Source organism: Durio zibethinus, chromosome 13 (genome assembly GCF_047325235.1).
Source record: "Durio zibethinus cultivar Kanyao isolate XHJ-2024 chromosome 13, ASM4732523v1, whole genome shotgun sequence".
Taxonomy (NCBI): domain Eukaryota; kingdom Viridiplantae; phylum Streptophyta; class Magnoliopsida; order Malvales; family Malvaceae; genus Durio; species Durio zibethinus.
Window position 1 is genome coordinate 23,140,174 of NC_143174.1, and position 26,665 is coordinate 23,166,838.

Below are 26,665 nucleotides of genomic sequence, written 5' to 3' on the forward strand. Positions count from 1 at the left end.
TAAGTCCAGCAAGTGGTCCTGTCAAATCCTCTTTCTCACCCTTGAACTACTTTGTAAAACTTATGCAGCCCAGCTGATGTAAACCACCCAAATTGGTCAGTAGGAAGCCAATAATCTAATGATACAGGCGTAAGTAATCTGCAAACAGGACAGAAGGATTTTGATAAACTATTGAAAAATTAGTAGAAATGCAAGCTGATATAGACATCCCATTATATCTCTTTTAGAATATATATCATACACAAACAGGTAGGAGAGACCACTCACGGGCCTTTGAAACAAACAACAATTAGAAGAAAACTTTTTTTAATTTAACAAACGTTCTTATATGTGAAAAACTGCAACCTGTCTTGTGGCCTGGATTGTTTTCCTTTTTTTCTTCCCTCTTTCTCTCTCTCTCATTCTTTCCTCTTAAGTCTTGACATGTTTGTCAGCAGAAGCACCCGTGACCTCTCACTTTCTGTCATTGATTTTCTAATTCAACAAAATCACTTTCCACCGAAGGCCAAGTACCAACTAGCTTGTTTATAAACCATAATTCGACCTTGCCAGTTTCACTTGAACCTATAAAACAACATTCCCTTTTGTTACACTTGCTCTCATTCTCATTCATTCGTAAATATGTCAAAGTTTCAATGTATTTTTTACATTGCCATCCTTCTTATTCTCTTGAATTCAGGCCAGACATTATGCCATACCAAAGGAATCAGACTCAAAATTTCTAGAGGGAAGCTCAAGCAATCAACCATTAATATGACAGGAACCCAAGTATCAGAGCAGCAGTTCATGCAGTGGGTCAAATTTGTTGGTAGCCTTAAACACTCAGTTTTCAGGACAGCAAAGAACAAGCTTTTCCCTTCTAATACTATCATTGTGGACAAGAATCCGGCGGCTGGAGACTTCACCACAATTCAGGATGCCATTGATTCTCTTCCTTCCATAAATCTTGTGAGAGTGGTTATCAAGGTCAATGCAGGGGTTTACACGTGAGTACTTTGACTCGTATAATGTGGTTTGCTTGGATTGTATTTTTACTCTTGTCTTTATGCTTTCTGTAATTTTAGTTTCATTAGGTTCTGCCAAATTGTTCTAGTTTCCACAGAATTCTGGATTCTAGAATTAGTCTACATTCACTTGTATGCTAATTCTTGTTCAGTCTGAAAGTGTCATACTGATACAAGAATGTGATTCCCATTTTTTGTTTGTTTTTGTGTCTTTATCATTGTGATCAAAATTCTCTGTTAATTGTGAAATGGTATTTTGACCAAGAGTACTCTAAGACCTTTTTTAAACCAATCTTGTCTTACTTTTAGTTCATTTCTTGCTCGTGAAAGAAGTTACTATATGAGAAGTTGAGAATTAATTATTTAATTATACTGATTTTTCAGGGAGAAGGTTAACATACCGCCATTGAAATCCTTCATAACCATTGAAGGAGCAGGAGCAGATAAAACAATTGTTCAATGGGGAGACACAGCTCAAACACCTGGGCCAAGAGGACAACCTTTGGGAACCTATGGTTCTGCAACTTTTGCTGTGAATTCCCCTTATTTTATTGCCAAAAACATTACATTCAAGGTAGGTAATTTAGTCTTAATAATTTTTCATCCCTCACCCTCCTTGCCACTCTTTCTTTTTCTTATAGCAAAAGAAAATGTTGGTGCAGAACACTACACCAGTTCCACCACCAGGAGCAGTTGGAAAGCAAGCTGTTGCATTTAGAATATCAGCAGATACAGCTACTTTCTTGGGCTGTAATTTCATGGGAGCTCAGGACACTCTCTATGATCACTTGGGTAGGCATTATTATAAGGATTGTTACATTGAAGGTTCTGTGGATTTTATCTTTGGCAATGCTCTCTCCCTCTTTGAGGTTAGTTTCTTACCTGTAAATTGTAATAGACACTTTTATCAAATGTCTAACTTGTGATATCAAATGTTTTAGGTCTAAAGTGTAATATGGTTGGATGGTTGGTGGTTTCAGGGATGTCACGTGCATGCAATAGCAAGGTTAACAGGGGCCGTAACAGCACAAGGCAGAGGGAGTGCCTTAGAGGACACAGGCTTCTCTTTTGTAAACTGTAAGGTCACGGGCTCCGGAGCTCTATACCTAGGGAGGGCATGGGGTCCTTTCTCCAGGGTGGTCTTTGCTTATACTTACATGGACGACATTATCATTCCTAAGGGCTGGTATAACTGGGGCGACCCTAGCCGTGAAATGTAATTTTCCCCCCTCCCTTTCATTCATGCATGCATATTCACATACACATTGACATGAAAATGAAATTTAAGGATTAGGATCATCCTTTTAAGAGCTCAATTAAAAACAAAGAGACTTCCAAGCTAAGGCCATCTTATTGCATACGTAAAATGTTATAAGGGTTAATTACACATTTGATACTCCTAAGTTATATTTGAGAATTAATCCTATATATAAAGTTTAAAATTTTATAATTAAAATATTTTAAAAAAATTTTATAATTAAAATATTTTAAAAAAATTTTTATCAGTTTATACATAAGATTAAACTGTTCGTCAATCAAACGATGACATGTTCAAAAAGTCCATAAAATATGCCATGTGTTGCAATTTTATTAGATGTGTCGGAGACGTCAGTCCTTTGACTAATAATACTAGTCCCGTGTGCGAATTGATGAATCAAAACAAATTTTGAATACTTAATTAAAAAATTTTGATTATAATTCAAATATCACATATGTAATTAACCCAAAAATTAAATTGTCCATATATACTGTGATTAAATTATTGGATAAATCCCACTATAGTAGTAATGGTAATTAATGGATACATGATGGACGGTGCGCATGCGGATCCCTTTCCCATACAGAACAGGCTTTGGATGGTTTTATTGTTTGTCAGGTTACCCTTTTCCCAGCAGCACCGCCTCAAACTATATACAAAGCCTTTCTTGTTTTCGTCTACCTCATCATCGCATTCATATATTGGCAAACAAGTCGTACGACAACAAATATGGGCCGTTACTGTTTTAGGAACCTGACCATTAAAACTGTGTGCCATAGCTTTTCCTCCTTCGAATGATCTGAAAAATCTACGTGTAATGCACCAGAAAAAGAGAAGCAATCCACGCCAAACAAATGTTAGGCAATATTGGTGGATTATAAAGACAAGGCCACGACAGCCTAGCTCATGCTGATCCGTGCCTAAAGTTTTTTTTATTTAGCAATATTGCAGAAGCTAGAGCATGTGCATGCATTTGTTGAGAGGGCTGGCTTTGTGATTTGTATTGATGTGGTTGGTTTTTGTGGGTTGGTACTTTGCCAGGACTGTGTTTTATGGGCAGTATAAATGCACTGGACCTGGAGCAAGCTTTGCAGGCAGGGTTTCATGGTCAAGAGAACTTACAGATGAGGAAGCCAAACCTTTTATTTCTCTTAGTTTCATTGATGGGTCAGAATGGATCAAATTATAATCATCAAATTTGTTCATGTATAATGTATACCAACAAACAAAAAGTATTTCTTTGTACAAGCCATAATGATGATAGTTTTGATCTATTGTAGGACGATAATCACGACAATTCTTCATTTATTTGTAATCTTTTGTGTTTTGGTTCCTAGGAGCAGAAAAATCTGCTAAAAATCACAAGCCTTAGACCTAATAACTCTAAGACAATCCCATCGCATCAAGTGAATCATTGAAGGCCAGGCCCTTCTTTTTGTACTTTAAAGGTCTTTCAGAAGAAAATTACATTACAATCATTTGGTTCAAAGGGGCTGTTTGTAAGAACTCTGATACGTGAGCCTGAACCCACAATGAGCTTTGATAGTTGTTAATTTGTTTCTAGATTGAAAAAGTGATCGGAGCAACGCAACTATTCCAAAAGCCAGCTAGGACTAGGTGCCTTGGCCTGCAATAGCAGCAGGCAATCAGCTAATGTTCTCGGTCAGCTGAGAGCCTAGTGCTGCCATTAGGTGTCTGTTCCTATGAAGGATAATGGATGAAAAAAAAGTTGGTTCATTAGGTTTAGGCCAGCTACCAAATTTAGGCCCAGCTCAATAGAGATCTTAGCTTTGGGCAGTCTTTCTAAAGCCTATCAAAATTTCGGCAGTGAGCATGCCATGTGGCATCAGCCTGCCATAACTCACCTTGTTACCCAATGATAGCTCAAACAAGAGACCTCTCTAAATTAATTTTGGGTTCAAAGGTCATAAAGAATTACAGATGGCACCCAAATATTTATTAAACAGTAAACACCTCTCCTATCCCATCTTGAAAGCCTGAACTGCCAATTTTTTTAAAAAATTTTAAAAAGAAGTAACTGATTGATGGGTGGCAGATGGCGCAAAGTAACGGTGAAAACAGAGCTGCTGTTTGTCTCCTAAAATCAAGAACATTTTATATGTGTCAAATCAAAAGCTAATCATTATTTGTCTGGGGAATCTGAAAATTATTGACAAATTATCATGATATAAGATCGACGAAAAGTAGTGCTACTTGAATTGATTGAAAAATGAAAAAGATAAAATTTTCTTTGTTTCTTTTGAATTATTTGTAGTGGTTCCATAGTTTCAAACATGTTAGCTTGACTTCTAGTTGGGGTGGTCGTGAAGCAGCAAGCTGAAAATTTTTTAATTTTCACTTGATTGACCCAGTGAGTACAATTATTACTACTAATCTTCCATAGATAAATCTTCTCAAGGTATTGATTGAAGTACTTTCTCATTTCATAAACTTAGTACTAAAGTAACAAGAGTAGTGGTAATGAGCGTGGAAGACAACAAAGAGAGTTGGTGGTGAAAGTGTAAATAATCAAGAAAATAATACTGTAATAATGAGAAATTGCTGCATGTTATTTCCATTTTCAGGTTTGATTTGGTTGCTTCCAGTCAAATATATATGAAAAACTTACATTTGTAGATAGATAGCATTGGTGGTACAACAAGCAGTAATCGGCAAACTAAAAACAAAAAAGCCTTGAAAAGGAAGAAGAAAGAAATAAACAAACAAAATTTGTAACAGAAGGTGGGTCATGCATGAACGTAACTCAAGGGGCCATTGCCATTAAATACACAATGAAAAAAAATCCAAGCTATCACATATCATATGCAAACAAAGAGAGAGAGCAAATGGTTGCAGTCTTACACACAATTCCAAAATGAATAATGAGGGAGGGAACATTGTACTGGAAATGCATGTTGAAATACCAAAGCTATGGTTTCCAATATTTTCAAATTGAGAAATCAACCACCACACCACCCATGGCAATGTTTTTCCACATTCACATTTATCTTTGGCTCCTAAAGTCAAGAAAATAAATACACTTACATCAAATCAATCAGACAATGATGGCGAGGAATTAAAAGATGGGAGTTTTTCAAATTCTGCCACCATTATTTTTTGTGCTGATCTGACAAGGTCACAGAATTTTAAGAGATTGGTGAGTTTGGATTAATTCATAGTTTGCAAAAATTAGCTTCTATTAGTCCAGGAAAAACTAAGAAATGTTGGTTGTTTAGAAAACAAACATTGAAGAGTGTTATGGAGAGCTCAACTAATTCTACAATTGCAATTTCATTTCATTAACAAGAAAGGCAAATTCCTTCACATGACACTGACAATTGAATCAGATGGACAGGAATTTCGATCAGATCATGTAAATTCTCCACTCATTCTATCTTGTTTAATCACCTATCTTTGTTCACTAGCATACAAGGGGGGGCCCACAGAGGCAGAGCTACATTTTTTTCTTTTGCTCTCATAATCACAACTTTCTCTGCAAATAGTTTCTCTCAGGATCTCTACCAAATTCTGAGGATCTATCAAGCTTCCTCATCACTGCATTCTTAAAATTAATAGATTCCTGAACTTGTGAGCATGATGTCTGCATTCTAACCCCACTTAAACTACTTCTAGATTCCATCATTTCATAGAGGGAAAGGCGCTTTTTCGGCCCTTGCTCTAGCCTTTGCTTTGGTGCACTCTGTGACCTCAATTTAGCCTTGAAAGATTGTGTGTTAGCCATATAATTGGGAACATTAATATTCCCGTAGTGTCTAAAAAAGTTATCAGCGCATATACTCTTGGCCGGTGTAACGGGGGCATTAGACACACAAGAATTGATAAACCGAGGTGTACTTTGTGCTGTAGAGAACCTGCATTCATCTCCAGTTAATCCCCAATTAGTGTCTTGAAAGCGCCGGCTATCTGGCATCGATAAACGGGCTGGAACCGAATATGGAAGTGGAGAAGACAGCGTTTGATAAGGCGGGTCATCGCTGAAATCTGATACAGAAGTGTTGATTATGCGAGATTTTGATTTAGGCCTGCCTGTATCAACCTCCACAATTTTGGGGCTTCCATCAATGTTAATTCCAGTGTCAAGAGAAGCTGACAATCTTCTGCTATGGATAGAAACCGTATGTTCACTCCTTGTATCATCAAATCTCTCCTACAAGATGGATTTTAAATGGTTCAGAAATAAGCCTAAATGGAAGTCAAAATAGAGTAGAATTATTGAATTAAAAGGATTGTTTACCATAGATTTTCGTGCTCGGATGTCAAATCTGTTAGCATCATGGTTAATGATTCCACGAGCTTTCTGGGACCTAATGGTGGCTTGTGCTCTTATGAGGGCCTGCATACCATAAAGAGTAGCTGTAGCCTGTTTCCGCACTAAATATCCTCTAACAAGGGCTTGTATCTTCACTAATCCTTTCAAAGCTCGTCGTGCTTTCCTAGCCTGTTTTGAATCCAAAATCCAAAATTAAAAAACATGATGAAGAAGCCTTAAATTTTACTCAAGTTCAAGCAGATAACATCAATATGCCAATCCGCAATGCTTAAAAAAAAAAGAAATGAAGACTCAATTGTTTAAATAAATTGAGTAAGAGAGACTATACTTACCAGATAACCTCTAAAAACAGTTTGAATCTTAACAGCAGCCCACCTCTCATGTCCACCACCAAATATGGTCCCTCTGCCATGACTTGTCAGCCTCACCACTGCCGCTGCTGCCTGCGCAGCGGCTACTGCGGCATCTGCAGCCGCTGCTGTGGCGGCTGCCACTGCAATTGCGTTCTTGTTCTGCTCCTTCTCTGTTTCATTGTAGTATGATCTTAGCCAGACATTCTCTTCTGGTGATATGTTTGGAGGTATTGTTATTGGGTTGTGATACAATCCACCACTTAAGTCTCGCCCTGAATGGCCAACGCTACACCTTTTCTTGTCTTGTCGGTCACTGGAATTTGAGTAGTCTTTGCTGCTCTTTATCCCAAACAAGCTCTTTAGCCACCTTGTAGCTCTTCCCATTTTTTTTCTCAGTGCACTGAGTGGGAGAACTTGAAGAGTAAGAGGGAGTTCAGGAAATGAACACATAAACTAAGGGACACAAAAAGACAGAATAATTTAAAAAAAGAAAAAAAGAGGGATTTAAAAGTGAAATCTAAAAATGCCCATTTTGATAAGAAAGCTTAGAAACAAGAAAAGGTGATACAGCTCACAATCTTAGTTGCTTTCCATGTTGCGAAAAGTGGTGATGCAAAGTTGTTGAAGAATAATACACTATACAGTATGATCTTTTTAAAGGAACGTCAATATTTGAGAAAACAAAATTTGTTAACAAGAGATGGGGAATATATATATTTTCTATATTTTAATGATGGAGTGTGTTTCATAGAGTAGTATTTGAAATTCAAAATAACTCAAGGGAATAAAAATACTGTCATTGCCTGGTGAGAAACAGCATTACATGACAAGAACATGCCGCTGAAAGATTCAGAGGGTCTTAAAAAGAAAATATTATTATTAATCAGAAGTTTTAAAATGGAGTTACAATTACAATGTAGTGAAACCCCACAAACAGGAGAGTTAAACAAAGATGATATAATAAAATAATCGATAAAGAAGAACACCCACCTCACTAGAATCTGATTCTCAAATGAAAAGAAAAGAAAACAAGAAACAGGGTTAAGGTAAAAGAGAGAGAGGGGAAAATGAAGGAAAGTGAAACATTCGAATTTTCATTCCTCCAACGGGAAACTCAGGAAAGTTTTGGTTTGACAAGAAAAAGAAAAAGAACAACACTCTTAACAGTACAAAAAAGAATACAAACACACCCACAAAAAAAAAAAATAGTCTCCCTATTTTTCTCTCACTCATTACTTTCTGGAGCGACGTGTCTTCAAAAAGAAAGGGACCTTAGTGTCCTCAGCTTCTGACAATCTCGTGAAGCCTTTCTTTTTTATCTAATTCTCTGCAGCTGTTTTTACTCTCCCCTCTCTCCCTTCTTTGAACCCTAGCAAATAAATGATATTATTCTATGCATGTTAGAAAAAAATTTTGTTACCACAAAAGAGAAACAGTCTATAAATTCGAGCACCATGGCGATGATCTCTTATTCACGCTATCCAAAAAGATAATTAAGCATATCCCGGCTGCTGCAACAATGAACAATCTCAATTTTTTTTTTAATCTATGGTACTTAGAACCAGGTATCAGAAGACAACAGAATGCAATGATATGTCACTGTAAAACTTCTCAGCATCAAGACAGTAGCTTTCTGTGAATATTTTGTTCTTCTTAATTCCCTCTGTAACTCAAACAAAGCTGTTCCTTCGCTGCAAAGTTCATCTCTCTCTATAGCTGCCATTGCTAGCATCTAAAACTGTGAATTTGCAGAATTCTTTTTCACTGTTTTATTACATTGTTCTTCAATTATTTATGCTCGAATTCCACTTTCTTGTCAATGTTTTTTACTTTATTTTCACAATGACAGTCCGTCCTTTCACTCTCTGCACCAATCTGTGACCCCATCTTATAGGTGATACAATAAAGTTCCTTCTACTTTTCATGAACTTTTTTAACCAGTGCTCTCAGACATTTCACAATCATGAAAAATCCAACTAAAATTTTGAGAAAATAAACATTAAAAAAATAAAAGAATTTTTGATTGGTTAATGCTAAAACTTTGTGATTTTCCTTCTCTTCTCTACTGGTACTTTGCTGGCTATATTCAGACAAATGAAAACAAATTTGTCCCTTACATGTCACTATTTACGAAATTGGTGCCAATGCTGGGAATGGCATGGAACAAAATAGGGGAGTGGGAGAAGGGTACAATGGTAACTTGGGGATGATACTAGGTGTAACTTCTTAGCTGGCCCTCCTTTGATGGCAACGGCGTATCTCAGACCATTCAAAGGCAAAATCCAAAATGAGGTCATTGAAATTGGCTTTATTTACGGAAATACCATGAGAGGTTTGACAAAATTTATAAAAGGTGGATGGTTGGATCATTTTTTGTACGGATTTACGGAAAAGTTTTATTTTGGGCTGTCTAGGAACTAGGATGGCAGAGGAGAAATTGCCTTTTACTGATTTTATTTTATTTATTTTTGTTAAAGGGCAATATTGAAGAAAATTCCAATTCAGGCTTTGAATTTTATAGCATTTTTAACGTAATATAGATGAGCTCATCATAATATCAATAAATTTAAATATTAATTTTAGTAAAATTTATTTAATATAAAATTTTTTATAAAATTTTTTTAATTATAATTATAATAATTTTTTTAATTATAATTATAATAATTTTTTTACTATAATTACAGTAATTTTTATTATTATTTTTAATCTCATTAAAACTAATCTTATTATCTATATAAATAAACTCTTATCCCACAAAATAAATACTTGGACTACAAGTTTATTAGTTACATGAAACAGATGAAATTGAAGTAAAATACTAATCTATAATTGATTATGGACCGTGAAAAAAATAAGCGCATACTTTTACAAGGATTTGATCTCAAGTTCCAGTAATTTGTTGTATCATCATCCCATAAATTTTCTCCTTAGAGAGAAAAAAAAAACCCAAAATGAGATAAAAAAGTGTAATGATGATCAATATTCCCAGGCTGAAGGAGCACATAGTTGTTGTAAATGGCACATTTCATCACAACATAAAGTGTTTCGAACTTTGTATACAAAAGCAGAGGTGATTAGATGGCCTGTCAATTGGAACTACTCAAAGTAGTTTAAAGGGCTGAAACTAGCCAGCTACTCCATCAAATATATAATTTTAGGCCATTACTGAATGTCTGCTTGCAATTATTTCTGTCTGATTTAATGTATATTCTTGCACCACTTTGCCCAGAAAACCATCCTTTTTCCTAATCTGGCAAAATAAGCTTTATTTTTATTTTTCTTTGGAAAACAAACTTTTGATTGATAACGAGCCAAATTGAAACTAGGCAAAAGCTACTCCAAGTGGTAGAGAAAATTTCCCGACGGGGCGTTAAAGCTGGGTGCATTAATATCGGGTGCCAAATTAGGGTTCTTAGGAACCTAGAAATTATGGTAGTTTCCTAGATAACTATACTGGGAAATTTGCAAAATTCGTCACTTTCTTCATCTGGCAATCAGTGCTGCTCAGAAACCATTGTCCTATAAGCAACATCTGGAACAGCCAAAACCATTATTTTTACAACACTTCTTTTCTTTTTTTTTCTTTCTTTTGTTAGAAATGAAAGAATCCGGAAGTTCTCAGAACTTCAAATAAAATCCATAATTGCTTGATGATAGTGATATTCAAGCATTTTGTCCATAGCTTCTGATAAAAATAAAATCCATCTGAATGAATGATGGGATCAATCCCTAAACTGACCAGGACAGATTCCATCCTTCTGAGAAATATAAACTGGAAAATGGGCTAAGCCCAGAATTCAAGCTTAGCAGTTTGCACTCTTCTGAATGCATTCTGGTTAAAACAATGACAGTATGACACTCAACTCTGCGATGAGTGTAGGATTAGGTTAGCCCCCTTCAACATGGAGGGAGCCATGAATACCAATTACCCAATCTCTATGCGATACTTGGCAATCCAAGTTGGATCAATTCGGTGGCCCCATAAGCCTGTTGGCCCTGGAACCTGTAAAGCTTGTAAGTTGGGGAAGAATTGCATAATGAACCCATAATCCCCATTGGACAAAGGTCTACATTCAGGCTGAGGTTTCTGTTGCCCAAATTGGTGTCAGCATTTCTCAACAAATATGGCCAGAATGATTGCAGCCCAAACTGACCCAATTCATTATCTGAAATTAATTTTTATATATACACGAAACCAATGAGAATCTCAAAAGCGCAGCCACTATGAACATAAAAAATATCTAGTTGGACAATCTAGCGCACTCCCCCTTGAATACTCTAGTAATGTCCATATCATCAAATTTGGTTTTTTTTTTCGTATTATGAAGGTGGGGCAGTTTCTTATCTACACATGAATGATTGATATAATTTTGATCACATAAGCTTGACAGAAATCTTTTAAAAGAAAAAAAACCCGTTTTCTTTGGACTTAAGCTTAGTGGTTTTTTAAAGTTAAATTCATGATTTTGTTTCTTAGGTGATGTACAAAGTCTCAATAGCTGGTATGTGGCCGAAAAAAAAAAGGTCTGGATAGCTGGTAGGATCAATATTGTTGTTTTGGATGACCAAAAAGATGTCAATTCCTTTCCGAAATAAAAAGAAATTAAATATAGTAGATTCGTGCATGGCTTGACTCATTAATCCATCATTTTATTTATTTATTTATTATTATTAAGTGAAGTGCATGTGCCTATCTATGTGTATATATGCATACATGCTTACAAAATCATTCAATATCTTAAGGTTTTTTTTTTTTTTAATAATTTGCATGCATGCTTATAAAATTCAAATATAATTAAGAATTTTATCAAATTTGATTCAAATTAAAATATAAAATTCTTAACATTGAAGTCTCCATTTAAAAATAAATTGTACATATTTATACTAACGTATATGTATATATGTTCAAAGTGCATTAGTTGAGATATTCAAAAATGTAATTCATGGTAAATACGCATTTATTTCTACTCAAAGAGTTAAATTTAAATCTTTCGGTTTCTTTTATTTAAAAAAAAATTCAAGGCTTGGGTGTACCAAAAAAGAACAATCACACGTAATAGAAAAAGGATTACTATTATATTGTGGTATATAATATAGTATACCGGTGGTGGAGTAATTATAGTTTCATCATCATCATCATTGCATACATAACTTGCCCAACCTCGATCATGTCAAGTTGATCAAGTTTGGGCAGCCCCAATGTTTAATGTTTTTGCAACTCTTGGCTCTTGATCCACTCATTTCATTGCATTAATTGCTTTTCAGGGCGGGCACTTTGCTAATGATAAACCCAAATAGCCTACCCTAAGTTGGTCCCTACATATCTATTTAATTAACCTAGAGCATATATCAAGCTCTACATATCCCAGCTGTATGATCTTTGATTACTATCAATCCAAGTTGCAGCCAAATTAAATACATCGAAAAACACACAACATTAGGACATGTTTGCATGCTTTTGTTTTTGTGAACGTACTAGGCCAAATATAGTCATCCAACTTTAAAGTGGAACCCAACTTGTCAACCTCTTAGGGTGTAGAGAATAACGGTGAGCAAGGGAAGGCTAAAACATGCCTACTATGCTCTCAAAGACTAAAAGTAATAGTGATCATATAGTAGAAAAGAGGAGATATATGCCATCGTCATGTGAGAAGGAGATTGAGCTCCTCCTGAAGGGGACATGTCATGGCAAGTTGAGAAATAAAGAAACAGGGATTGTTGAATAAATCATGGAAACTAACCCTACTGAATGCAAATGCTGCTGCAGGAAGAAAATTTCAAAAGTGTTTTTGAGTGTTTGTGCTGCCAGTTGTTGCTTACAAGGAGGACAAAAGGCCTTACATATGCCCTAACACAGCCTACCCTACATTGCTCGTTTCATAGTTGCCGCTTCAAAATGAGGAGTTTAATTCTTTCATACATGCAGACAGCGATGATGGGGGTGGTTTGGGGGATGATAGTGGGGGCACTTGGAGCCCCTTGAAAGAATATGGCAAGAGAGAGAGAGAGAGAGAGAGAGAGATGTAGATAAGGTAGGGGACAAAGAGAGAGATGTATGAATTGAAGGAATGGAAATGGAATGGCTGCCAAAAAGAGTAGCCATGTGAGAAGCATGATGCTCTAGAATGATGCTGTCGCTCTTCTAGTATTTGCTCTTCTATTTTACTAGAAAAGGAATGGCAACCATGACCCCCCTTCTCTCTCTCTCTCTCTTGACAGACCATCTGTGGGAATTTGATAGTTGTTTATTCTACTCCCAACATGCTCTGTAAATATCTACCTACGCCAATTGTTGGTTGCTTATCTAAATAAAATATATATATATATGATAAATCATTCAAAGAGGACATAGCTAGCTGCTATCTATCTACCTAGGTTCATTCAACTTGGAAAAGATGATAAATTAGCAGGAGGAAACTTTCCTCAGCCTGTGGTTAAATGACGCCTGTACGTGCAGAGGCAAAAGTTGAATTGACAGTAGATAAATCTTAACATTTGCTAAAATAAGGGAGCCTTAGACAGCCAGTGGTCACTGGGTGACTTTGAGAGAGGGCACTGAAATTGAGAAACCTTTATTTATTTTTAGAGACGATACATCCCTTTCAATTCATTCTGGCACGTTGAACGCTCCCTGGCAATGGCATATGATCTTTTAATTAAAGCTTTTCAACCAATCAAGATTCTAATCCCTGATTATTCAATTACTAGCGGTTGCATGCCCCTAGTTACTGGCCCCCGTTTTTCTTCCCTGCTTCCTGTCTCTGTTAAAAAAAAAAGGTTCACGTATTTAAGCAGAATACAAATTTAGAAAACGGAAATAGCCTCCTGGTAACCTAGTGTCAGACCTATTCACGTTAGTAATATTCACACATTTTAACTCATGTGATTCATGTAACTACAGTTATTGAAGCACAAATGCAAATGCAGTTTGCACATATAAAAATATGCTGCAGCGGCTTGTTGATTTGGAAAGGAATATTGTGGTTTATGATCTTGAGGATCTAACTTTTTCCACGAGTTGGCAAATGAAGATTTTTGGTTGGGCCAGCTAATTAACTCTGGGCTATGTTTCAGCTAACTACATATTATAGAAGAAACAGTATGTACTATGCACTTCTGCCCATCTCCCAAAAGGATAATATAGACAGAACCAAATAAAAATGGCACATCCAGCACTCCGATGGCAGGATTCGATTCTGAATGTAGATATAGTACTATTTGTTCAAAGATGGTGAAAGAAATAATAATTTTAAAATGATTATGGAAAAGAAACTGTTTATATAGAAAGGGTTTTTTTTTTTTAATATCATATCTTTAATTAAAAAGATTTCAACAACATGATACAATATGCACATTTTAAAGACTTTGGTCAGGATGTCCATCACTATTAATGGAATTTATATGATATATTTAAAGAAGCTTGTCTTCCTTAAAATATATATGCATTCTATCATCATCATCATCATCATCGATCAAAATATGAAAAAAAGACAACAAAATGGATGCAATACTATAATATATCAATAATGAAGCCATTATTCTGATTTTTTTAGTATTTTATGAATAAATCCGTAGATTATTTTGCCTAGAGATGTGATTGAATATGTCTTACAAGTATGTATATCTTGTGGATTTGATGATTTATTAATTTGAGCAATTGCACTATGAAAAAAATAGGTCAAAGCCCTCAATGTGCATTGGTCTCAAAAAATTAATTATATTTCACCCATATAAGGCTTTAATTTAGTTAAAATATCATTTATAAATGTAAAAAAAAAAAGAGAGAGGAAAAAGTTGGAATGAAGAAGGACCTCTCAATTCTCATTGTTAGCATATTGTTTCTTCTAATTTATGATGATGAAATTAAATCATCAAGATTAAAATTTCAATCATTTAGACGATTGAACATGAGTTACGTTTGGTTATGCCCCTGGCTCCTTATCTATACCACAAATACCAGACTACGTACAGGAAAGAATTATGCTATAAAACTTGTGCCAATTAAGATTTTGAGTTGATGGATATGACGGGATGGACACCCAGAAATTAAGCAGCACTGTCCTGCCCTCTTGAGTCCTACCCTTCGTTTGGGGGTATGCAGCCAAAGAGAAATTAGTTATATGAAATATTTGATGATAGATGAGATCTTTTTACATGTAGAAGAGAAGAGAAGAGAAGAGAAGGGGGAGATGAATTTTCTGCTCCTCATTGTCATGGCAAATCAAAGCAAAGAAAAGTGTGCGCATGAGAAAATCTTTGAGTGACTGATGTGAAATGCTGATACCCCTTAATTCTAGCCCACTTGAAGAACTAGACACTACTCTCTTTTGTTTTTCCTTTCCAGAGCTGCCATGGGCAATGCTGTTGTTTTCTGAACTGATCACAGACAACCCCCCGGACCCCCCCCCCCACAACCCATCCACCACCTGAGCTAATCAATAATATATATGGCATTTTCCTTTTTTGAAGGTAAAATTCAATAAAGTTGATTGCAAGTTGACCTTTGCAAACTATTCATGATATTTACTGGTCACATGAACTTGATCTGCATGGGATATATAATATAATGAAATTCAAACTAGCTCTAAGTATAACCATAGATTCTAGTATGTGACATTTACCAACCAGATCATTGAATTAATTTTTTTCTAGTTATATGCCTAATTAATTAACTTATTATGTCGGTGAACGATCCAAATATCTTTAAGTAGTTGAGATATCAAAAATGTCTTAGATTGTACCTTTTGGATGACAAACAGATTGCTTGACGAATCATTATGTAGTAACTTCAACTTTTGGAAATATGCCTCTTTCATTTCCCCATCCCACCGGCCTTTCCCCCATCCCCACCAAAAGGAAAGAAAGAACGGATTTGACAGTGTCAAGTGAAGGGCAAATCCTGAAAACACTACCCTACAAAAACTACAAATTAAGACGCAATTCCTCCAACATAGTCGCCTACCCAAATGTATACATAGGTGGGCCTAAAACGAGAGGGCCAGCTTTTTCTTTGGCAATATATGAAAGTTCCATCATCGCCACCACCATGATCTCGTTAGGTCTATAAAAGATAGCTTGCCCCACTATATATTGCTGGCATGATTTTTAGATCCGGAGGGACCAGGTAGCCTGCTAGGAAAGCCTCCAAGTTAGATGTAACATGAAGCTAATACTGTTAGCTGCTGAGAGAGTCAACAAAAATGATGACAGCATATATGGTTTTCAAATCAAAATTCATACCAAACTTTAGCCTTTTGTATGCTTTTTGTTGTTGGGTAATCAGCCATTCAGCTCAACTTGCTGAAAAAAACTTGGCAAAAAGTCTCCATGTGTGGCCTGTTGGATGATTCTAAAGTGGCTTGTCTAATCTTCTGCTCAATAAAACTCACAAAGGGCAAAACTCGTCTTGTCTGAATCTTTGAGACATTTACCTTCGTTAATTCATTAGCCTTTTTAATTTAACCCTTTGTCACTTTCTCATATATTTTAGGTTCCCGATAATAAGTGTTTATAGACATTGATTAAGATTAGTTAAAATGTTAATTCTAAAATTATTTATACTTTTAATGCATAATTATTTCCATCACATTCAATAAAAGACAATACATTAATTATAAAATTTTTAAAATATCATTTTAATTTATCAATGACACTAAACATTTATTAACATTTTCTTTTTTTTAAACAACTAATTAAGGACTAACACAAATTAATAAATTCATGATATAAGAATAAACTAAAAATTGATATCAAAATTTAATTTAATTGATTTATACTATCATCATTAAAATGCGACATCAATAAATTTAAAATTAAAATTTCAACACTCACATTTTTTTTTAATTTTTAAACTATAACCTTCTTTTATTAAAAAAAGAAAACATAATAAGCCTAAGAGACACCAATTAAATCATTTTATGGTCTCAAACATGTTTAATTTGAAATAAATTCTTTTTTAATATACATTAAAATGCCCTAATTCAACATGTACCAATATAACTTGGACATGGTTTTCCGAATTCTCTAATTTTCTAATAGAATGTCAAATATAAATTTGAAAATTTTTCTTTTCCTTCTCGACATTACATTTAGCTATGCATTGATATATATAAATATATATATATATATATATATCAGTATAAATGTGCTCCATGCTCATGTTAATCAAGCTCAACATACTGAAATAGAGAAATGATTTAAAAAATTAATATAAATACTGCACTCTTAATTAATATTATTGTCAACAACAAAGGGGAAGGGAGTTGGAAGAGAAATTATTAAAAAATTTTCACACAAAGAATATAGCAGACAACAAAACATTTTCTTTTTATCTTTTTACTAAATTGAACTACCCCCCATTCACAAACTAAAAAAAAATGAGAAAATGAAATAAAAAAAAAAAAAAAGGAAAAGAAGATAAGAAATGGAGTTACATATTAGTTTCTAATTTTACTACAAGCTTCGTTTAATCAAGAAGCCGAAGTCACCGTAATAGAAATCAACGGCTGTTCTTCCTCACCCATGATTTTATCATAATCAATAGGTATCGTTGTATCTATGCAGGTCAGCATCTGGGCCCTCTTAGCTTGTAGGTCCCAGTCAGTGGACCCCACTACATACAACATAAGCCCAGCACAACACACTTGGGCGGCAAGTAAGCCCAACCAAAGCCCAGAAAACCCAACTCCGAGATAGAACCCGAGTCCAATTGCCATTGGCATGCCTACCAGGTAGAATGCACTGAGGTTCACATTAGCTGCGATGGAAGGACGTGCACTCCCTCTGAGGACCCCACATCCCACCGTTTGTGGACAATTCCCAAGCTCGCATAGCCCTAGGATGGGAAGGGCAATGGATGTCAACCGCAGGATCTCGGAGTCAGATGTGAACATCCGGGCCCACTTGTGCCTCATCCCAGAAGCAAACATCGAAGCTGATAGGCCCATCATGGCTGATACGAACACCGCCACCGCAGCTGATAACCTCGCTTTATAAGGACGGTTTGCCCCTAGTTCGTTACCAACGCGAGTCGAAACAGCGAAACCCAGTGAAGAAGGGAAAACGTATATCAACGACGTCGTTTGTATCAATATTCCCATGGAAGCAACCGGCGCCTTTGGGTTCATCAAAAGCCCACACATAACTATCATGATCTCATACCACCACCACTCCAAACAAACCGAAACGCAGCTCGGCGCGGCTAGCTTGAGCAGCGGTTTCCAGCCGTTTAAGCACTCCAAACTGGGCTTTTCCCACGTGGGTTCGTGTAGGCCGGAGGCCCAAATATAAGCAACCAAGGAGCTGAGAACAAAGAAGTTGGAAATGGTAGCGGAAGCGGCAACGCCGGCGACGCCGAAGTTGAAATGAGAGACGAGTAAGAAATTGATGGGTAAATGGAGAATGGTGGCGATGAGGGTTGCAAAAGTAAGCGGGTGAGTGATGCCTTGAGCGCGAAGGTAAATGCGGATTGGGTGAATGAAAGAGTTGGTGAAGAGGTCAGGGAGGGAAAAGAGTAAGTACGTCTGGCCGATGCGGGTGATATTAGGATCTTGATGAAGATAAACCAAAATGTTGAACATGTTTATCCAAAGAAAAGAAATTAATATGGACGTGAATAAGAGGAAAATAACAAAGCGGTGAAGGGTTATAGATAAAAGTTTAGGCCTTTGAGCGCCAAAGGCTTGGGAACAGAGAGGTTCCATACCTAAAGCAAGGCCAGAGAGAACTGAGTAGCCAGTGATGTTGGCAAAGGCTATAGCCAATGAACCAGCGGCAAGTTGGATATCACCGAGAAGGCCAAGGAAAAGCATGGAAATAAGGGAACGAGAATAGAGAATGAGACCGGTTAGGGCTATGGGAAAGGCTAGTTTAAAGAGTGACTTAGCTTCTGTTATGATCTCAGAGATTGAAGGGTATAGGTATTCAGATCTTTGGTGTTCCTGATGCTTTTCAGTGTCTTTTATGGAGTTGGGTTGTGGTAGAAGATTGAAATAGAGGTGGGTTTGAGATGATTTCTCAGTTGAAGTAGATATAGCGGTTGTGCTTTTGTTACACATGATGACGACGACGATGATGATAAGAAGGAAGAAGAATAAATGATGAAGCAAAATACTGCTTGTTGTTTTTCGTTTCAACTCTCCAGAGATACTCTCATAAAGAGCGCTCTTTTCCTTCCTTTCGCTCTCTCTAACTTTGTATGGATGCTAAGTTTCCCTTCAAGGATAGACAGATAGAATGGTTTGATTTTCAGCAGAGATGGGGTATATTAATAGATGAGTTGAGGTGGAGTTTTTTTTTTTAATTCATTTTTTTTATTTCCTTTCTCTTTTTTCCTTTTTTTCCTTTCCTCCTTTGCAATATTTATATATATATATATAACGTATGAGTACGCAGTATAAAATATATATTATATATATATGAATGGGGTGATGTAGATATAAATACTGTGATTTGTTGTTTTTTTAAAGGTGTAATCATTTTTGTTACTTTATGTGGTTTAAAGAAAGAGAGACAAGGATTGTCAGATTGGTTCAATTTCCGATAAGTGAAATGGTGTTTTTACGAGAGATTGTTCCTGCTGATTTTTATTCTTCCGGCAGCTCACCTCTGCTCTGTTTTTCTGCTCTCTTCCCTTTCCCTTCTCTTCTACATATATAATAGTAAGATATACATAAATTTATTACTACAGCTAGCTTTTCACTCCTCTTATTTACCCTTTCATGGTAGTTCTGATTCAGTATCTGGACCCTTCGAATGTTTTGACTTCTCCTGTAAAGCGATTGGAGAAGTCCCCACTGGGAGAAACCACGGACACGGAGGTTCTGCAGTTGTCACTATGTTATGACAACTTTGCTTAAAATAAGTTTTTGGGTTGAATATTTATATTTTGTACGTTGCATTTAATATTGTTATTTTATGACTAATTTGAATATTTGTATTTCCTTTGCAGCATTTTTTGTAACCATGTGTTAACAGAACGATGACTAGAATAAAATTGGTTAGTGATAGAAAAAATAAAGCACAAAACTAGAGAGATGTAATGACACGTGACAGGCCACACGTGCAGTTAGGAATTTGCTTTTGCCTTTTAGGATTTTTTTTTTCATCTGGCAGTCCTTAAAGGGCCGTGGAGCAGAGACAGAGTGGGCAGGCTAGGCTAAGAGAGAGGAGGAAGACGAAGACGAACTGAAACAGATGGGGAGTGGGACTAGACTGAGAGGACTGGTATTAGAGTTGGCAGTGTCAATTTATCTGATTGGACGACTGAAATCAGTCTGCCAAAAGCTTGGACCCCGCATCAAAGCCGGTCAAGAAACTTTTGGCGTCAGCTAATGCATCCCTAAAATAAACTGGGATTTTACTGCCAAAAAATGCTGTTGCTGGCATTTGCCCCCACCTGAAACACGTCATTTCTCGTCACCCTTCCACTCTAGTTTGTTTTACTTTAAACTCAACCCCCATAAAGAAAAAAAGGATACCTAGAACTTATCTAATTTCTGGTAGAAATGTACGAAGTAGGAAAGTAATTTTTATGTGGAAGATTTGGAGACGGGTAAACTTTATTTTTGTCACGTTTTGTTTTAATGCATGTGATTTGGAATAATAATGATGGTAATTACAAGATTTTCACGTGCAGGAGAAAGGGAGAGTCAAAAAAACAGCTGGATACGTAAATTAAGTACGTGATCAATGGAGGACAAAGAGGCGGGCAATGGTCGAGATCGCTGGGATTTCCCCAAACCGATTGAAGAAAGGAGACATGCAACTTTTTCTTTTTTATTTTTTTTTACAAATTTTTACTTCTCCCGCTTAATCTGTGCATCTCTTCTTTAATTTTGTTTCGCTCTTTCTTCCCTGTCTATGTTGAGTTGGGTGTAATTGACTGTTGTTGTCGTTTTGTCTTAGAAAAACTGGACGAGAGCCACTCTTGAAGTGGATATGACCCACATATTTGGCAGCCCCACCTCCTTTCCTTCCCCCATCTGACATTCGCTGTCCCTGGCCTTCCTGCACCACTTCTTGTGCTTCTCTAACGGGAGCGCCTTTGTGTTTTCCCTGAGCTGTGCCGTTTTTGTGGGCTCCCTTTCATTGAAAAAGTTTTTTTGTCTTTTTCTCGCCATTCCTGATGCTTGATTTTGGACCATTTCATTCCCAACTTGGCTAAGATATATATATATATATATTTATATATATGCTCCAAACATCATCCGTTCCCACTTCCCATCCCATTGTTGATATATATACCTTCCCTTAGTATACGTACCCCAGCCAGCCCTGCCATTTACATTCCAATGACATATACCACCAATTAACAAATTGTGGGGAAGACTCTTCTGCAGCTTTATGCCTCCAAATAAATATCAGAGATTCAAACAAGTTGACAGACATGTTTTCTAGTCTTAATAACAATTCAGAATTAAGGCATTCAGTTTTGTTAAACCATCAACATATACATTCTAATAATAGGATTTATCTCCAACAAACCATTGACGGTCAAAGATCAGCTAATGATAAAATTGGAAGGTGGAGTATAAAAGGCATTGAGAGGGACAGGGCATGCAAGATCGCCATGGTGTTGAACAGCTTCAAAGTTTCAGTTTGAGAGAGTATATTCCTATTCGGTTGTTAATGAGTGGGAGGGCCCCGCATTGAACATAGTAGGGGTATCTTTTTGGGGGTGATAGGCTGCTAATTTTGTCAGATTGAGATTGCCATTGATGATGGATGCACATGATGATGATTTCACGAATTTACAAAAAGTACGCTTGCTGCATGGTTTCCTGCCAATTTTCTGTGTTGTACTTATTGTTGGAAAGAGCATGTATTCTTCCTGTAGTTCTATGTCCCACTATGTATGGCTCTGTTTGGTCCAAAAACTTGTCTTGAAGATATACATGGTTATGAAAGTTTCTCTCATTGCCAAACTAGAGTTTTTTGCTGTTTTCAAATCGTCAAATACTGTACTAATTAAATTGCTTCTTGATTTAATGCATATTGTTACGAGTCAATTATTTGTTGGACGACTATGCTTGAACAGTGAAATTAAAGCGTGGCTGCATGCCCCATCGACAATAATGGTTCTCTAACAAATCCTAGAAAACAATGGCATCAAAGTTACCACTAATGCGACATTTTCCAAACCTTGTGCTTTGAAAAAGGTTTCCTAATTTATAGTTTGGTTTGTTTGCAAGCATGCAGAATTGCCTAGAGGAAAGGTGATTAAAAAACCCATATATCGAGGACAAATAACAATCTAAACAACAAAAGAGATTAAAAAAAAAAAAAGGTCAATTCTAGGAAGGAATTTTTCCTAATAAGATCACTTTTAGGGGTACGTATCTTTATTTTTTATACAAAAAAAAAGTTGCAATTAAATGATAAGAGTTGCATGTATTAAAATAAAAATTTTAATAAAAATAATTAATGTATAAATCAATTGAATTAAATTTTAACTTTTAGATTCAAGTATTTATTATTATTCATGGAATATATATGATCACCCACATTATATAAGTTAAAACAAAATTAATTTCCTAGCCTTTGACTCCTAATTTGAATCAACGGTATGCATATATACCATCCTTAATTAAATATTAATTGATTATAGATGCTTACTTAAGCATATTAATTAAAAAAGTCTCTAATTAGTATAACTCTACATTACCCTGATAAAAAAATTTTTCCAAGCAATATTTAATATTCTTTAAAGCATATTAAGGCTCTTTCTATCTATACTATATCCCTTTAATGATATATGTGAAAATACCAAACAAAAGGAATAATATTAATAATAATCTCTTGCGTGCATGGGTCCATTATGCACTATCCAACATACTTTACCAAGATAACATAAAAATATATCTTGGAAGTATTTTAAATAGACTTTCTTCAGGATGACCAGGAGAGATGCCAATAATCACTTGACATGTTGGCGTTAGTAAACTTCGCTTTGAAAATGCTAGTCAAATATTCCCTTCCTGCAACGGTATGGACGGCTAATTTTAGATATGATATGATAGATAAAAAAGAATTAAAAATAATATGAAAATAATATGATCTAAATTTTAAATAATTTATATGTAAATTTAATAAAAATAAAAAAATATATTTTATATTTAATGTATCAACATATATAAAACAGAAATTTAAATTTAATAACAATTCATATTTATTTATGTTTTATTTCCCAATGAGAAAAGAGATATATTATATACTTACCAAAAATAATGAGAATTGGACGAGTGGCAGTACCCCTAGACGTGTGAGAAGTAAGAACCAGATACTTTTTGTTTTTACAAGAGCAATCTATCCTCTAGTCTCCCCCTTTTTACGTATCGTATTCTATTTGCATTTAGAATTCTAAGAAAGTTTCGTTTCGGAACTAAATACCCTTTTTAAAACCACAACTCTTACAGTTAAACAAACCCGATCCTGATCTTGTTTTGTCTCCTTTTCTTTTCTTTTCTTTAAGTAATGATCACAGCTCAACTCAGAACATGATCAGCACACCCTACCCCAATTTAGACGTGGCAGGTAATAACTTGGAGGATTAGCATTACTTTTTAGTGAAAAAACGAAAAAGGATAAATTTATGGTTTTGGGTTGCTGTTTTCATCTATTTTATAAAGGTTCAGGATGTGTAGGTAATGATCAGTTTTGAGCCACAAATAAGTATCTGCAGATTCAGATTTCAGCATCATAATGAACGAGGCTAAATGTTACCGGGGGTAGATAGGTCCCATATATGCAGTTGCGGCTGCAGATCGAATGCTTCAAGGAATTTAAGCAAAACACTCGAAAAGGAAAAGACACTTGCTCTAACAGCGCATTTGCTTTAGTAAAAGTGCAGTTAATATTAGATGTTGACGCCAACCAAATATAATTGTTTTCTGGCTCAGCTAAAACTTGTCAGGACTCAGCAAAAGCTGGACACAAATGGATGTTATAATATATATGAAGATTGAATCATGCTCAAAAGCTACACTTTTTGAACACATATATCAGCCTTTTTTTTTTTGGGGGGGGGGGGGGGGGTGGGATTCCGATTTCAGATTATCAAAAGGGAAAATCAACTGTGCTGGTATAACTGTCAAACGAATACCAGAGAAAGAAATATAGGCACGTGATGTATGAAAGGTTCTAGCAGATAGGGCTGATCAAGGGGGTCTTAAATTTACAAGGCCAGCTACTTGCCTCACACGCACAGCTCATCTTCACCTCCAAATTCCAAATTCCAATCAAAAGGTTCGAATGCAAAGAACCTGTATTTATCATCCATTTGCTTGCAGACATCTCAAACTCAACATGGAAAAGAAAGTCCCCTAAGAGTAGGAGGTTAGCTTGCTTTGCTCTATAAGGCATATTTTAATTTCCTAGTACACATTTGAATGTCCTTTGTGTATGGGACTTGAAATCCTATACTTCCTATGATTTTCTTTCTTTTCGTTGAAAAAAGTTTAGGATAAAAGAAAACTTATCTATTCCAAGATTAAGATAAATTATAAGCTTTAAAGAAGGTTCAGATTGGATTTATAAATTATTCACTAAAAAACACAACTGACAATAAAATTTAAATTTACAAGTGAAATATTTGAACTTTGCCAATTCAATCAACCCTTTGCATGCTTTCCTTTTTTTCCAATTCCCTTTGCTTGCAAGCTTTGGTGTGTGGGTTTTGTGATTGAGCTGGTACGTTCTAAAAACGGGTCATTAAAAGCAACAAAAACAGGACCATGTTGTAAGAGACCTACACGCATGTCATATCCCACGTGGGGCGCATTTCTGCGCATGATTTGTGAGACATTCTTGTCTAAATCCACAGCATTGATGACCTTTCTTTACTTAATTCAAATATGCATTATTCCACCCAAGCCACCCCATCTTCATGTTTAGCTTGATTCAGACCTTTTTCAACAACAAAAGTCCAAAACCCATTTTCAGTTTTCCATGTCAAAAAAAAAAAAAAAAGCTTTGATTTGATTTTTAATGAGTTATATTTTTAATTACTAGTAGATCATCACACCTTGGACTACGACCTTCACTAGAGCCACAATGTTTGACCCCACTTATTGTTCTTCAAGACTCAAGCTGGGAAGAAAAAACGACAGGAAATTTGGTAAAATGGATTTGCTTTGATTCGATTTAGACCGTTGGAGGAATTATATTCAGTCGGAACGTACATGTGTTCTACAAATTGAACACATTTTTTTATGTTTTGGATTCCTTGATTGATGCAGTAGTGATCGGAGAGTGATCAGCCAAGAATAATTCAATTTCCTCAGCTTCTGATTCTAAATGATTGCAAATCCCACTCATCAGCCATTGGTGTCCCTAGCTAGCTCCAATCACCAGCTAAAATCTTCCATTAAGGAGAGAATATAATATTTTTTTTCTTCTTTAAAGAAACATGCAATCTCCATATAAATAAAAAATTCTATAAACTAATCTTCGTCGTACAATTAATATTCTTCATATTCATGTCAAACATTAAAAAAAAAATACAAGTCAACAACATCAATTAATTACTCCACCATTTGGATGAAACAAAAGAGAGATGATCTCCCATATATATCGAAGGCATAAGGGGAAAATGGTTCGCCATTAATATACAAAAACTCAAGGGAATGATGAGAATTAGATATGACAGGATAGACGAATCACCAATGATGTTGGAAAGGTATTATTGCTTGGAGAATATAGAAGATCGTAGATATTTTGTTTTGTTTTATTTTGTTTTTTCCGTTAAATCTATAGATACCACGATTTGTTCACTGGACCAAAATTGAAGGACAATAGAAAACATCTTTGCTTTGATATTTGATTCCTTTATTCTCGCAATGTTCTTTTTGACAATTTGGAGATTATGACAATTCAAAGAAAACATCCTCAGCGTGGAAAAGTTATCCTTATTGTCGTGCAGGAATCGATATGAACTCCAAACTATTTGATCCAAATGAGCCATATTTAATTCTTTAATTAGAAAAAGGAGATTGGAAATAAATCAATTTAATCTTCCTTCAAGAAGAAGTTGTACATGCACCAATCTAAAAGGTTGATGAAATGATAATGTGATTGATCAATGCATGTAAATCTTAGTTAAACAAAGCAAACGTGTATCATCTCCGAGTGGATTAATACATTTAATTTAATAAGTGAAAACTTAAAATTGAAAAGAAACGAAGTAGAAATTAATCTATAGTTTAGGTGTATAATATTTTGAAAATCATAATAGCAAACATATGGATATCCTTAAAATTAAGGGATGGTAATTAGTTTAGAATGTCTCTTTAACCTAAGATTTAAGACAATGACAGATTTTTCAGGTTGATTAACGAGGAATCTCATGTTGGTTAATCTATGTTTAGCTTTGACGAGAAACAAAATCAGTCCCCTTTCCTAATGTTTCAATTGAGATTCAAAATGATGTGATGGAAAAAGATTTGCACCTATCGAGGTAAAAAAAATTAAAACCAACGACATAATTTCTGGGAGTCGGCAGCCAAATCACCTAAAGTAAAGATATATATGGACAAAGGGAGGGGGCATGTTTAGCCTAAGCTCCCCCAAGGGTACAGTTCAATGGTGTAGAAACTTTGATAGGCAATTACAAAGTCACATGCAGCTAGAAATTTAAGTCATTTACAACTAATTGCCAGTTGATTTGATGTACCTCTTAGCCATCCAATTTTCAACCTAGTAGCGTTATGTTTGGTTTCATTATTAATTAAAAAAATGTTTAAATCATTTAGTGGGAGTTTGG

The 26,665-nt window shown here is 35.5% G+C and overlaps 3 protein-coding genes and 2 long non-coding RNA genes across 5 annotated transcripts; 2 read left to right on the forward strand and 3 right to left on the reverse strand.

Moving 5' to 3' along the window:
• The first annotated feature begins 496 nt into the window (after window positions 1-496).
• LOC111303159 (putative pectinesterase 53) lies at window positions 497-3,596 on the forward strand. The gene is made up of 5 exons (XM_022899222.2): window positions 497-986; window positions 1,389-1,578; window positions 1,667-1,873; window positions 1,985-2,220; window positions 3,304-3,596. The coding sequence occupies exons 1-5, from the start codon at window positions 622-624 to the stop codon at window positions 3,449-3,451; spliced, it is 1,146 nt and encodes a 381-aa protein (XP_022754957.1). The 5' UTR covers window positions 497-621; the 3' UTR covers window positions 3,452-3,596.
• Window positions 3,597-5,523: 1,927 nt separating this feature from the next.
• Window positions 5,524-8,059, reverse strand: LOC111304195 (protein IQ-domain 26-like). Its single transcript, XM_089742493.1, has 3 exons — window positions 6,886-8,059; window positions 6,518-6,721; window positions 5,524-6,430 (listed from the first exon to the last, which is right to left on the reverse strand). The coding sequence occupies exons 1-3, from the start codon at window positions 7,354-7,356 to the stop codon at window positions 5,744-5,746; spliced, it is 1,362 nt and encodes a 453-aa protein (XP_089598619.1). The 5' UTR covers window positions 7,357-8,059; the 3' UTR covers window positions 5,524-5,743.
• A 9,264-nt stretch (window positions 8,060-17,323) lies between these two features.
• Window positions 17,324-19,285, reverse strand: LOC111303160 (protein DETOXIFICATION 51-like). The gene has a single exon (XM_022899223.2). The coding sequence runs from the start codon at window positions 18,960-18,962 to the stop codon at window positions 17,376-17,378; it is 1,587 nt and encodes a 528-aa protein (XP_022754958.2). The 5' UTR covers window positions 18,963-19,285; the 3' UTR covers window positions 17,324-17,375.
• A 32-nt stretch (window positions 19,286-19,317) lies between these two features.
• Window positions 19,318-20,765, forward strand: LOC149515442 (uncharacterized). The gene is made up of 2 exons (XR_016326678.1): window positions 19,318-20,458; window positions 20,543-20,765. It is a non-coding gene; the product is annotated as an uncharacterized LOC149515442 (long non-coding RNA).
• On the reverse strand, window positions 20,464-24,822 carry LOC111303161 (uncharacterized). Its single transcript, XR_002691722.2, has 2 exons — window positions 23,125-24,822; window positions 20,464-22,883 (listed from the first exon to the last, which is right to left on the reverse strand). It is a non-coding gene; the product is annotated as an uncharacterized LOC111303161 (long non-coding RNA).
• Between the last annotated feature and the right edge of the window lie 1,843 nt (window positions 24,823-26,665).

Bases quoted from the DNA above. Each gene is read 5' to 3' on its own strand.
- LOC111303160 (XM_022899223.2), bottom strand. From the start codon at position 18,962: ATGTGTAACAAAAGCACAACCGCTATATCTACTTCAACTGAGAAATCA.
- LOC111304195 (XM_089742493.1), bottom strand. From the start codon at position 7,356: ATGTGTTCATTTCCTGAACTCCCTCTTACTCTTCAAGTTCTCCCACTC. The intron at 6,722-6,885 runs GTAAGTATAGTC...GATTCAAAACAG, and splicing joins CTGTTTTTAGAGGTTATCTG to GCTAGGAAAGCACGACGAGC. The intron at 6,431-6,517 runs GTAAACAATCCT...TCCATCTTGTAG, and splicing joins TCCGAGCACGAAAATCTATG to GAGAGATTTGATGATACAAG.
- LOC111303159 (XM_022899222.2), top strand. From the start codon at position 622: ATGTCAAAGTTTCAATGTATTTTTTACATTGCCATCCTTCTTATTCTC. The intron at 1,579-1,666 runs GTAGGTAATTTA...ATGTTGGTGCAG, and splicing joins CCAAAAACATTACATTCAAG to AACACTACACCAGTTCCACC. The intron at 1,874-1,984 runs GTTAGTTTCTTA...TGGTGGTTTCAG, and splicing joins ATGCTCTCTCCCTCTTTGAG to GGATGTCACGTGCATGCAAT.